The sequence below is a fragment of the Sinocyclocheilus rhinocerous genome, unplaced genomic scaffold (genome assembly GCF_001515625.1).
Source record: "Sinocyclocheilus rhinocerous isolate Xijiao unplaced genomic scaffold, SAMN03320098_v1.1 scaffold2650, whole genome shotgun sequence".
NCBI classification, from domain to species: domain Eukaryota; kingdom Metazoa; phylum Chordata; class Actinopteri; order Cypriniformes; family Cyprinidae; genus Sinocyclocheilus; species Sinocyclocheilus rhinocerous.
In genome coordinates, this window is record NW_015659409.1 from 87,934 (window position 1) to 102,177 (window position 14,244).

The window sequence follows — 14,244 nt, forward strand, 5'->3', positions numbered from 1 at the left end:
TATATACATATACATACATATATATATATATATATATATATATATATATAGGTAGGTGCTGATGTTTGACTGGTTGTGCAGTTAATGCCACTTTTAATTTAATATGGACAAGCATTATGGTGTTGAAAAGCACTGTGATCTCATGCTTTATCTTCAAGAGCTTTAAACAAAACCTCTTTCTAGAAAAATTATGACGACACGAACACAAATTCATCCCTTCAATGGCTGAAGACAGAGTACTTGTCAACTCTGTGTTATGTTAGTGAGGCTGGTGGCTTGACTTCTTTTTGTTGCTGTTAAGATGAGTAAGGAGCAACCAGCAAAGATCTGAATTATATTCTGTCTTCAACACAAGATGGTTCTCCCAGCCAATTAAGACAGCTTCTATATTACCCAACTTTGCACAACTCATTAGTACAGATGGCATAAAAATCCTCTTCACCAAATTATTTCCAACTATCAACGTGCTCACGAAGCATAGTCACAATAATCCAGGCCTTTTGGAACAACATGTTCTAATAATCACTGGAGCCCTGGGCTGTTTAAATCTAAAGTTAATAACTTTCTAATCTAATGACAGATAGCAGCAATAATGTAAATTACAAATCAGTGTAAGTCAAACTAAAGTTATCCTCTCCCAATCATATTAAGTGGGCCATGATTTAATAATATAGATCTGCGTCATTGTGAGTGAACATATAGCGATGGGAATTTTTGACGCTTTATAGCTCAGCAAATTGCCTCTTTACACAAAGCATAAATCATTTTGCATTATAAGTAATGTAAATCCAGTAATTCACGCAGCCAGGCTTAGTGAGCTCACTGCTGCATTCATAAGGCTTAAAATCAAACCGCACTGAAACAAGCAAAGAAAAATACAAGCACAAGAGATTAATCATGAAGAATCAATATCAGCAGTGCCACAGTAATTGATTTTGCCCATTTGGTTGGCATTACTCGAGAAGTGTCACCTAAGCTGTCAGTTCTCTTCACCCTGCGGTCTTGTACCTGGACCTTCACATGATCCTGCTCACCCTGTTGAAACAATAAGGACCCTCACCTTCCATTACTGGGGTTCAGTGCAGCCCACATCACCCCACATCACCATGCAGGATTTAATGAGCTTTTCATCTCTCCCGCAAAGCCAGCAGGTCAAAAGTTGGCACAATTAATGCGCCAAAGGAGACGAGTATCTCAGCCTTCTAAGTTTTCTGTTATAATCACAACGCATTTGACAGTGGCATCAACAGAAGTCTGCTTTTTCATTCCTGAGGCCTTTGTCTGGACCCAAGCCCTGCCAGACAACATCTAGAGATAAGTCACCATATAAGCCACCACAGAATTTCATGAACAGTTCGAAAGTGTTAACATTATACAGTGGCACCAAAAGTATTTAGACACTGCAACCACACTTAAAAATTAACAAGTAGATATATGAATAAGTAGCATAAGTAGATGGTGGCATCTTCTAAGCAGTTTTTGAATTTTGAGTCCAAAATTTGTGATACGTTTTACCTGAAAAGTGCCCTTTTGCTATATTTCTTTAAATTAAATGCCACTTGGTATGATATTTTCTTATCTAACGCAGTAACATTTTAAATTATGGATTAAGCCACTTCATATGTATGATTTATAATCGATAATCTCATAGAAAGATAAGGAGAAAGGGAGTATAGATGCAGTAACTGAGCAAAAGTTCCACTTTGTGATCATAACAGTATAAATAGTGAAGAAAGGTTTACCAGCTCAATTAATTGTTTTACAGAAGATACGGTAATCAAATTTAGAGCAGCCAAATACACATACAGTATTTTATTTTAAACATTTGATGGAGATTAAATGCTTTTTCTTTTGGGACGCAGGAGGGCAGGCGGGAATGTTTCATTAATGGAGTCTAAACATTGAGAAATGCTTTTAAAGCTTGGTAAATAGATTTGCAGGAGGAGATAAAGAGGTGCAGATTAGTTTGAATGAGGGAGTCCAGTGAGGTCTGTCTTCAGAGAAAGGAGGGTGGAAATAACCTCAGTTCCTGCACTAAAGCATCTCTAATTGAGTCTATTCAGCGTTCCCATTTTCACATTTCTAATCACATCGTCCATAATTCACCCTGGAATGAAGGCTGAGAAAAGGGAAAGGTTGACATTTTTTTGGCTAAGGAAGAACGCATTAGAAAAACATGAATGGTTTTTCAACCAGTAAAAGTGGTGGTCATGGTTTCACAAGCTATAATCAAAGTAATATTATAAACCACTGCATAACTGAACTAAGATGGATTTAATTACAAGTGGCATTGTTTGGCTGGCTTCAGCCTGGCAAGTCATGCAGGTGATTCTTTTTGCAGCAAAACAGCAACGCAATAAATCTGGCTGAGCATAGGATGTACTTCAGCCATGAAATTGGTATGGTCCTCATGAATTATACATTTACAAAAAAACTAATAATTTCTTCTGGTACTATAAAAGACAAAGAAAAAATTATTTGGCCAGCTTCATTAATGTCAGTATAGCATGTGGACTTTTGTGTTTAATTACATCAACTACAGGGGGATTAAAGGAAATTGAACAAATGCTGAAAGGAAGTCTTTCCTTTAAAAACACTCAAAATTGAGGTTTGACTAAAAACTAAAATTCAGCTGAAAGCTCTTAAAGGGGTCATATGATGCTGCTAAAAAGAACATTATTTTGTGTATTTGGTGTAATGAAATGTGTTTATGCGGTTTAAAGTTCAAAAAACACATTATTTTCCACATACTGTACATTATTTCTCCTCTATGCCCCGCCTTTCTGAAACGCGTCGATTTTTACAAAACTAATCGGTCTGAAAAGCGAGGTGTGCTCTGATTAGCCAGCTATCCAGTGCGTTGTGATTGGCCAAATACCTCAAGCGTGAGACGGAAATGTTACGCCCCTCACATACTGTTGATGCCGTGTCCGGCTGGAGTGGCTAAGGAAGAACGCATTAGAAAAACATGAATGGTTTTTCAACCAGTAAAAGTGGTGGTCATGGTTTCACAAGCTATAATCAAAGTAATATTATAAACCACTGCATAACTGAACTAAGATGGATTTAATTACAAGTGGCATTGTTTGGCTGGCTTCAGCCTGGCAAGTCATGCAGGTGATTCTTTTTGCAGCAAAACAGCAACGCAATAAATCTGGCTGAGCATAGGATGTACTTCAGCCATGAAATTGGTATGGTCCTCATGAATTATACATTTACAAAAAAACTAATAATTTCTTCTGGTACTATAAAAGACAAAGAAAAAATAATTTGGCCAGCTTCATTAATGTCAGTATAGCATGTGGACTTTTGTGTTTAATTACATATGTTTGCAACTTTACAGATCTTCTTTATGCACCAAGAGCTTGTAACACTCCAAAGAGAAAGGAAAAATTGAAATCGCATCATATGACCCCTTTAAGGAAAGATGATTGTGGTCTCATTTGCTTTAAGACAATACTTTACTTTCAGTGTCTATGCCATTAAATTGGATGTGCTATAAACATATCAATGTGTGTCTGTATCCCAACATTTCTTATTCAATATTGAATATTTATCAAACTGATACTGGTTAGGATTAGACTTGTGCCGGTATTCGGTAATGCGATATATCACGGTAACGAATATGCATGATATTGTTATCGTGGGCACTTCTAAATACCGTGAATAGTTATATATTACAAATTATTCCGAATTTTGAATGCATTTTAAGAATACTTTTTGATGACGCTATGAAGGAGAGTGGAACGATAGAAGATGTCGTTTCACCATCCAGAGATGTCCGAATCATGTTCACGGATGTAATGAATAATTTTTTTTTTATTACCTGTACCTTCCAAAGTTATTCAAACAGTGAATAAATTATATAAAGAAAGCGAGCAAAGAACATTTAACGTTACATTGTCAAAGAACAGTATGCCTGACTTCAGTCTAGCGTGAGTTTAAGCACTCAAAAAACTCCCCTTATAATCAGTAAAGCGGTCTATACAATGTTTGATGAATGAATCTCCTACTTACATCATACGTACCTCTGCACTTTGTTGTTTATGATGAGAGAATACACTCAGCGAGCGCACGCACTGAACAAAACTCCGGTGTTTCAGCGATGACTCATCTAAACGCCTCTGATTGGCCGCTGCGTTCATAAACTCAACAATTTTGTTCAAAAGCACTGATTCATTCAATAATGAAAACCACTACTGTGTTGCTTGGAGATGTTTAACGGTTAATTATGCTGTGGTATCCAAAACTATTTTCTTAGGTGGAACAAAAACTGGCAATTTAGTTTACGACTGACGTAATGAATTTAGTTTAACTGCAGCAGCATTTTTGTCCACGCGTGTTGCCATAGTTTCTACAAGCGGAAACGATAGCGCGATATTACGTAATTGATAGGCGACAATGAACCGGGACAAACTATTATTTAAAATTGGAATTTCCAAATTAAAATTGGAATTTACAAATCCTTGGGAACCTTTGGGATAACGTAAGTGCACAACTGCATGAAATATATAACAATGTGCAAGTGGTTTTTGAATATTTTATTACGAAAATCTTACATATTTTGCCTTTAAGCCACTACAACATCTCTCACTATGCACTTAATTGCATGCAGAAGCACTGCAAAATCTTTGGTAATACAAATGTAAACATATTTGTCATGACAATAAGGCAATTTCTAACTGAAAAAAACGTAATGGAATCATTCACTCAACAATTTTGTTCAAAAGCACTGATTCATTCAATAATGAAAACCACTACTGTGTTGCTTGGAGATGTTTAACGGTTAATTATGCTGTGGTGTCCAAAACTATTTTCTTAGGTGGAACAAAAACTGGCAATTTAGTTTCAAAAATGTAATTTAGTCGATATTAACTTCTTGTTTATTGAACTGCTGCATAAAAACCACTCAAACAGATATCTGAATAATCCATAACCCGTTTAACTATGTGTCCAATTTTAGATGGAGCTGTGAGTTATGAATGCTGGTTTAGGGATCGTGATTAAGGCCGATATCGAGGTTTGATACGTCCCCTCTCCAAGGAGCCTGCACAGTACAAAAGTAGCATTTTCTCCAGAGCAGTCACGACACGACTCATTGAGAGACTTGCTCTTAATCAAAAACATAATCTCTGGAGGAGCTGCCTTCCTCCAGCAATCTTGCTTTTCTCTCTTACTTTAATCTCTATCTCACCCTCCCTCTTGCACTTTCTCTCCTAAGCTTCAATTCCTTCCTCTTCCCCTCTTCAGCCTCACCCTGTTACCCTCAAACTCAAGAAGCTCCTCCACCATTTCTACTCATTTGTTCATCAGCCTCATGTTAAAGGCCCTCTAGAGAAAAGTGCTGAGGTAAAGGCCATTATGATATTAGAAGGCTCCCATTGGCTCGCTGCAGTGGTTTTAAGGTTGTGTGTGTATCTTGAAATAGACGAGACAATAAACAAAGGCCATAAGGGCATACTTGTTGGAAAATAATGCTGTCTTTTTATTGGGGACTGGCATGAACCACTTCTCTATTAAATTCAAAAAGCTTAGCTACAAACTCAAGAAGCTCCTCCACCATTTCTACTCATTTGTTCATCAGCCTCATGTTAAAGCCCCTCTAGAGAAAAGTGCTGAGGTAAAGGCCATTATGATATTAGAAGGCTCCCATTGGCTCGCTGCAGTGGTTTTAAGGTTGTGTGTGTATCTTGAAATAGACGAGACAATAAACAAAGGCCATAAGGGCATACTTGTTGGAAAATAATGCTGTCTTTTTATTGGGGACTGGCATGAACCACTTCTCTATTAAATTCAAAAAGCTTAGCTGTTTTCTTCAATAAGTGATGGTAATTATCAAACAGCTTTTTCAACCCATTTTATTTCTGTAATGAGAAGTATTTTCAACTGAAACTGGATACCTATCCAACTTAACTTATACACGGTGTTCCTCCAGCCACAGGTTTGATTCTCATGAACTGATAAAATGTTTACCTTGAATGCAATGTCAGTCGCTTTCAATAAAAGCGTCTTCCAAATGCATAACCGTAAATCAAATGATTTAAAATTAAAATCAAATTATTTTGAATTGGATTGAATTGAAAGTAAAAATTATACATAATAATGAACAAAATGTATGTAATAATTAATCATATGAATGTATATAAATGTATTTAACTTTATTTATATATATTTTATTATAAATAATTATATATGACACATTTTTTGAAAAATAATACATTTTATATTAATAATATACAATAATATGCACACACACATTACATATCAATACAATATTTTATATCATTTTTATCATCCAACCAACCCAATTTAAAATTATTTTATTTTATTTTATTATTTCTATTCAATTTGAATTATTTTTTATTTTTTAAAGAAAATAAACAGGGTCAGGAGCTGGAGTTATGACAGCAATATTTTATGAAATTGATGTTTTGTTTTTTTTCCATTGTCCACTTGAACACTGAAATCTTGGACCGACTTCTACCTTTTTAGAGAAAAACAGCAAACAGTTCTCAATCAGTTATTTCATTAAATCACTCTGAAGAATACTCTCGTCCTTATCCCTGCATCACCAAAGCGTGTGCGCCTGCAGCATACGTGCCGTGCGGCTTGTAAACACTTCCGTTTGGCAGCTCAAAGCAGTGCCACACACGCTGTGAAACAGCACATATGCCACAGTTGCACACAAAAAAAAAAACACTGGTGTGATAAATAACGAAGCAGAACTGTGATACTGAAAGCCTAAAAGATCACAAATGCAGAAGTTGATGCTGCCAGACAATGCAAATACTGACAAAGGCTGTATTTCCAGGCAGTGCAGGCTAAAGCCATACTGTGCAATCTTTTCTGTCCTTTATGATTGTTGATTGTCGCATCTTGGGTAAAAGCCAAAGGAGATTGTGCAACATCAATGATCTTAGGACTCTGGATGTGTCTGACCATGTTGACTACGCGATATTCCTGAAAATTTGTTCTTAGACGTGGGGCACCATTGATTGCCATAGTAGGAAAAACATACTATGGAAGTCAATGGTGCCCCTAAAACTGTTCGGTTAGAAGCATTCTTCAAAATACCTTCCTTTGTGTTAAGCAGAACAAACAAATTTATACAGGTTTGGAACAATTTGAGGGTGAGTAAATGATACCAGAATTTTCATTTTCGGGTGAATGTTCCCTTTCAGTTAGATGGGCAGTTGAATTGTGCAGTAGCTAATGCCAAGTTATCCAAATAACTGTAAAATTATCTGGCCCTCATTGACAATCCTGATGTCCCCTGGTCTATCATGGGCATTGTCTCCTCAATGCATTCTAGGATGAGGGCTTCATCTGCAGCCTGGAAGCTTGTTGAACACACACTTTTATTTGGATAATGTACCATATGATGACTGAAGCAGCAGCGAGCGTCCAGCGGGCGACACTGTTTTCACGCTAATCGGGTAACGTTAAACACTGTGAACCAAATTCTACAAAACCTAAGAGAGAAATGCAGTGCATATCATGCAGTGCGATAAAATAGCTTCTCTTCCCTGCAAACGATACAATGAAGAATGAATGGTTGTTTAACTTAAAGGCAAAAACAAAAGATAAGCATTTATCCTTATAGAGAATGAGAAGTAACCATGGGAACGGATAGCGTATCCTGCTAATATGGCGGCGCCTTCCCGAAATGCAATGCGGAGTGAAAAGATCGTGACGTAACTCCTCATTCTCTATAAGGGGTCTTCACAGGACAGGAGAAACCAGACATCTAAACAGAACACACATTAAAATGTTTATTTTCTTTTAAACAACAAGCATTATACTGGATTTTTAATAATAAAACTGATTATTGGTTATGATTATTGATGCTCATTGGTTTAAGCAATAGTTCTCTTTCAAAATGTTAGATTTTTCAAAAGCCTGATAATATCATGTTTTTATGTGTATAAATTATGTGTGAATATACTCTCTGAATTATGTGATTGCTGTCATATTACTAAAAAGTGCATTAAAATACATCTGTAAAAAAGTCTTATTCATTGCAAGTTGTCATAAAAAGCAACATTAACGTTACTTAAATAACATCCAGTTTATTAGGAACACAACGTGAGTGTGAATCACACGATATCCGTCTTGGAACTCGCATCATCGCATGTGTCTGATCCACTTGGAGAATTGGACGTCTCGCTGCACTTTTTTCACTCGTCCCCTGACTGCAGCCGCCTAACGTTACTCTCACCTACATTTAGGCGAGGCGAGGGGCATCTCAAATGAGCCCATCGTCTACACTGGACGCGGCACGGCGCGACAAATCCCCGACAGTTAACGGATTCCCTGTTCTATTTCTGACGCAGTTCAAGCTCTTTGCAACGGCCGCTTTGTTGCGTCCATTGTAGACAGCTTCAAGCTGTTGCAGCACGACAACGGTAACGACACGGTTCAGTTTGTCATACTGACGCAAATTTTAAACTAGTCGACATACAAAGAAAAAGATTACACACATTTCGAACACACAAACTATAATTACATTTTCAGACGCGGCTAAAGCTAGTGTTAACGTTAGCTACCTTCAGCATTAGCACAAACATAACTTTTAAAACAATGTTGTTTGATATGACAAGTACATAAAACCTGAGCGAAAATGTGCACATTCAAATACTGAATGGCTACTCTAAACTGAATTTTATTTTCAAGTTTTAATTACCTCAGTGTAGAGCTCAGATGCCATCCACAGCGAGAGACAAAATGGCGATGGGCGCGAATTGGTTTCCTTCGAAAAGGGGCGGGGTTTCTGAAGAAAACATAACTACTTCATTTAGCTTCAACATGATTAATTCTATATGGTTGAACATCCTTACAGAATAAATACATGGTACATGATTAAATTCAGAAAGGCGGGGCATAGAGGAGAAACAATAATGTACAGTATGTGGAAAATAATGTGTTTTTTTAACCTTAAACCGCATAAACACATTTCATTACACCAAATACACAAAATAATGTTCTTTTTAGCAGCATCATATGACCCCTTTAAAAGAAATATGAAGTGTATAGCATAATATAGAATATAGTGCAGAACAGTAGAACAGAACAACTCTATACCATTTATCTGTATTCAAGATAAAGCATAGTGCTGTAAGACCTTCAGCTGTCCCTTGCAGATCTGAAGGAAATTACAAGAGCAGCATCTAAAATACCTGAATACTAAATAAAATAATAAAATAAGAGATTCAAGATAAAATTATAATAAATTTATATTGCAAATTTTCATGTCACACACCACTCCAGGTGGTCTCATGGTTTGAGAGCTACTGATCTAAAAGATGCTATCTATTATGCTTGGCTTAGTTACATAAATTCATGAGTTTTCATCGAGTAGAAACGTCCTTGATGCTTTTAACAGGAATAACAGTCATTTCTCACTATACTGCGTAGGGTGCAGCAAATGCTGAATTATGGGTTTGAGAATAAAAATAGAATTTCATTTTCTCAGTGACAAAACCAAGCAAGAAACAAAATAAACGTGAAACCTGAAGTAAATGCAATGTTGTTTGCTGAGAGCTAATACTAGATCATCCGAGTCTCTTGGTCTGACAGTCACAGATATAGAGAGCGCTATTGACTGAAATGCTATTACACAGATATAGTGTCACAATGCCTTCAGTCAAAACCCCATAACAACAAATCAGCACAAAACGAAACGAAACAAAACAAAGGAGACAAAATGTTCCTAATTTGAATGTACATCACAAGGATGCCACAGGAAAGCACCTTGACTGAGATGCACATTAATTAGTTTGGCAAAAACAAGACAACTTTGCAATTCAATCTTGCTACTGTGAAAAACACAATCAGTATTCCCTATTTTTATTCTCAACCAAAGCCAAGCAAATTTAGTTTTTGTGAATTGACACAGAAATACTATTGCTTATCTGCCACTAAAAGGTCACTTCCTGAATGGCTAAGATTAAATATATCACTGGAGCACTGACTATGACCTCTATATGTACATACTGTATGGAACATGTAACTTACTAGAGCTATTCTGGAGAAATAATGTGAATAAACATCTACCCATCACACCTGAAAGTGTATTTTGAACCAATTCAACAGAGACCTTCACCAGCCTAAGCATGCCAATATATGAATTCCTATTCACATTACTAAGCGATTCATTCTTAGACCACTTTTTTCCAAGAAAGGCAACACAAATGAATTACGCACACAATGAAATAAATGTTGTGCAATGGGAAACCACACCCTTTGAAGCTTTGAGATCATGCAGAGCTGGACTTACAGACAAACACAACATGATGGTTTGACTCACTGAAACCGCTCTGAATTCAGGTTGGTGCAGAGTGATGCAGTCTGGGGCTCTTCTGCTGAAGGAATATAGACTGTGAAAGAAATAAACACCGGCTCCTGCGCCTGGGACTTACAAATGACAAAATAAATGCTAATATTCATTAAGTGGTCTATACCCTAATCTATAAAGAAGAGCATCATCTACAAAATTTATAATGGGAGTATACAATTACTGTTGAAAGTGGTCCAACCTCCAAATTTTCTTCCCAACAGGGAAGGTTTGAACAATCAAACATGCCAAGATAAAGTAGCTTATTCAGGAGTCAATGTTTTGGCTAGGAAATGAAAAAATAAAAATAAAAAAAAGCAATGTGCATTTCAGGATATTTTAATATTTTCTAAGTCAAAGTCTGATCAATTGGAGAAACTAGATGACACAAAAGGCATCTCTACGCCGTGCCGTTGCCATGACATTCAGCACATTTTCTGTTCACTGTGCACGAGAGTAAGCAATCGGCAGAACTCATTCACTGTTTCTTACATTATGTTGCGTCTATCTGTCCATCTTGGATGGTAACTGGTGACTAATGTTGTGCTAATTGGTGACCTTTGATCTACATTACAGTACAGTACAGTAACATATAGCAGATTAACTGATTGATTTGTTATTGAGTTTTGACTTTGGATAACAGCAAATATGAATACAAAAATCTTGAGAAATACATGAAAAAATAATCTGGGACCAAACAGGCATCCATGAAGAATCCTTGCTATTTAACATATAAATGAAGCCAACCAAATACTCTGTGTTTGCTGATGAGCTGCCAGTTCTGATCATGTAAAAGAGCAAGTTTTGCTCCACTGATTACATATCTGTACAAGTTCTGCTTGTTCAATACAGTGAGCTGTTTGATATAATATGCCAATATGATGTTCATCCATCCCACCATCCTATCCTCATCAGCACTGATTCACCAACTAGGTGATAACATTGTGGTAAATTACGTAACCAAACCAAAGGTCTGTAGGATAACACATTTCCACCTACAAAATCAAATACTGACTTCCTACATGACAGAGAGAGGAGAACTTCTTGGCTGATTTGGAAATATGCCTGAGGAGAAATTAAAATTGCCTATGGCAGCTTATTAACAGTCTGCAGTCGTTACCGCTGTCCAACGTATGGAAACTGTTATACTTACATGAAATACAACAATAACCCAGAGAACTTCATATAGAGCTTCACATTCAAAACCCAGATGACACATGCTGTGAGCTTCACTTCATAGCAAACCACTTAAAGCTGAAGAAAACACTCATGATCGTAAGCTACAAACATACTGTGACTGCCATAAACAGATTAAACTGTATCTATGTATGCTGAGATGTTCAGTGCAGACACTCAGCACTCAATCATATCAGAGTGTCCTACTGGATATACATCTTGAAGAGAGACCATCTCTGACCAAAACTGACCACAAACTTCTGATACAATTCATGTCACTGGCCAATTCACCTTTAAGCAAAAACAGAATAAGGAGTGCATACGACACAGGATGCACACAGGGACAAAACAAACATCTCCAACTGACTCTTCATGCGGAACATGCATTATGAGTTGCTAATGGGTATTTGAAAACCACATTTTGTCGCATTTTAAGTGTTTGAAATTCACAATTGATACTGTTTATTCAAATTAAAGCATATTGGTGGAGAAAAAAAACTGACCAATGGGTCATCACAATGGATCAGCAGCTGGGCTCTAAATAAATTATGTCAAAGATGAATCAAATGTACAGTCATAATCTACCACCATCTGGAAGAAACAAACATTCAGATGCAATTTATAGCTATCATTATTAATCACAACATTGGCTATGTACAAATTTCCTTTTAAGCTTATTTCTTGTTCCTTACAATATATTAGCCTATCTAGTGGGGGGTCCATAAAGTTACTGCAGGGGGTCTATGGACTGAAATATGAAACAAAATGGATCAATAAAGCATTTAACCATTTTTTTTACAATTCTTCTTCTTATTATTATTATTATTATATTCAGCTGTTCCACTTAAATGGTTCTTTAACATCAGGTATGTTGATAAATCAGTGCGTCTCTAATGAATAGCACCCAACATAACACTTATATCTACCTTTTGCTTAAATCAAAAGATACTCCTTTTCAAGCCAGAAACTCGGCATTTTAAGCTTACCAGTTAAACAAGGAAAATATTTTCTGCATCAATTGTATTAACAACAATAATAATGTAAATAAGCATAAATAGTATTTATTATTTAATTATTAATAGTCTCATTATTTTGTAAAAAAATAAAATAATAATATAATAAAATAATAACAACTGATTCTTTTTATCAGTTATTGGATATATTTTTGTATTAGCGTTCCCTGGATTGCCTGCGAGTCTGTGTAGGGGATCCCTGGGTCAGATATGGATGACAACTCCTGCCCTAGTTCCATTAAACATTCTACATTTAATATTAAGACCACTTTGTAAAGAGAGCATGTTAAGGTGAAGCAAAAGCTAGCAAAACCAAGTGAACGGGACTGCATTTGGGCGTCATAAGCACTGTAATGCGTCCGTGACGCCCCAAAACGATGTTTAGCTCACTAGGTTTTGAGACACAGCCCTGGTTCATCACGCATTCCAACACTACAGATTGACGCGGAAAGTGAAGGGAGCAAGCTGCCTGTCTACTCTTTCTGCTTTGATTCCGCAGCTAGCACGTCAATTCCGGAGATGTCACATCACATACAGATTAACACACAGACGTCTCTTCTTACCTTTCCCTCTGATCTCTTTAGCCATCCTGCGTCTTTGCAGTTTAGTTTGGACAGTACACGCGTCTCTTTTCTCTATCCTTGTCTGCGCGCGGGAGAAGCGATTTCAAGTCTATGCGCGATTCATGTTTGAAGCTGCCGTGGAAATGACATGCAAAGGTTGGAGTATCCATGAACGCTGAGAGATCCTTGTGTTGAAGTAAGCGCGGACTTGGGGCTGTTTGTATGTGTGCATACTTTGCTGCTGTCCTCCTCTCCTCCTGTTGAGCTCGAGGTGTGATGCTCGGCTGCCTCCAGTGGTTCTGCGCGAGCTGCAGTGAACTTGGAAAACGCCAAGCGCATTAATGCAGGCTTCAGACCACCCTCCGTCATATATTAGTTATTTATTCCTTTATGTACTTGAAATAATAATATTACACTAGCGCCTCCTTAATGATGCTACGCAGATACATGGCACTAAACAAACGCTGATAAGTAATAAATAAAATAATTCCTGCAGTGTATTGAGGTCGGTTTTTTATATTAAAAAGAAATACGTGTATACTGCAAATGTATGTATTTACATAAAACGGTATAATAAGGAAATCAAAAGGACGCCCAGTACATAAAAAATGATTGACAGCGTACATGGGAGAATCAACACGAAGTTAGTTTTGATATTTTAGCCATGCTTAGCCATTTCATTTCCGTAATTTTATCGAACATGGTGTTACTTAAGTTAGGCAAGCCAACTAATACAACAAAAAATACGTAAAAATAAACTATTGTCCCTGTTGAAAAAACCATATGCTGGTTAGGTATGTTTTGAAGCTGGGATGCTGGTTTGAGCTGGTTTAAGCTGGTCCTTTGCTGGTTTATGCTGGTTTTAAACTGGTCGGACCAGCACATGACCAGCTTAATCCAGCAAGGGACCAGCATAAACCAGCAAAGGACCGTCATAAACCAGCAAAGAAGCAGCTTGAACCAGCATCCCAGCTTCAAAACATACCTAACCAGCATATGCTGTTTTTTTTCAACAGGGGTGCTTATTACAGGCAATGCGCCATTTTGGAACGAAAACGAGGCTGAGGCGGGAAACGCGAGATCAGCACGTAATCGTTTATCGTTTGTTCATTATCTCCCATCAACCCACACACACACACATATATATATATATATATAT

At 37.0% G+C, this 14,244-nt stretch overlaps 1 protein-coding gene across 1 annotated transcript in view; it reads right to left on the reverse strand.

The window, feature by feature from the left end:
- LOC107723871 (membrane-associated phosphatidylinositol transfer protein 3-like) overlaps nt 1-13,381 on the reverse strand; it is a gene marked incomplete at its 3' end in the record, with an annotated part of 96,194 nt that extends 82,813 nt beyond the window's left edge. Inside the window, exon 1 of the mRNA XM_016532600.1 lies at nt 13,086-13,381. Within this exon, the coding sequence (XP_016388086.1) occupies nt 13,086-13,110 (25 nt within the window). The remainder of the gene's footprint in view (nt 1-13,085) is intronic.
- Nucleotides 13,382-14,244: the final 863 nt, after the last annotated feature.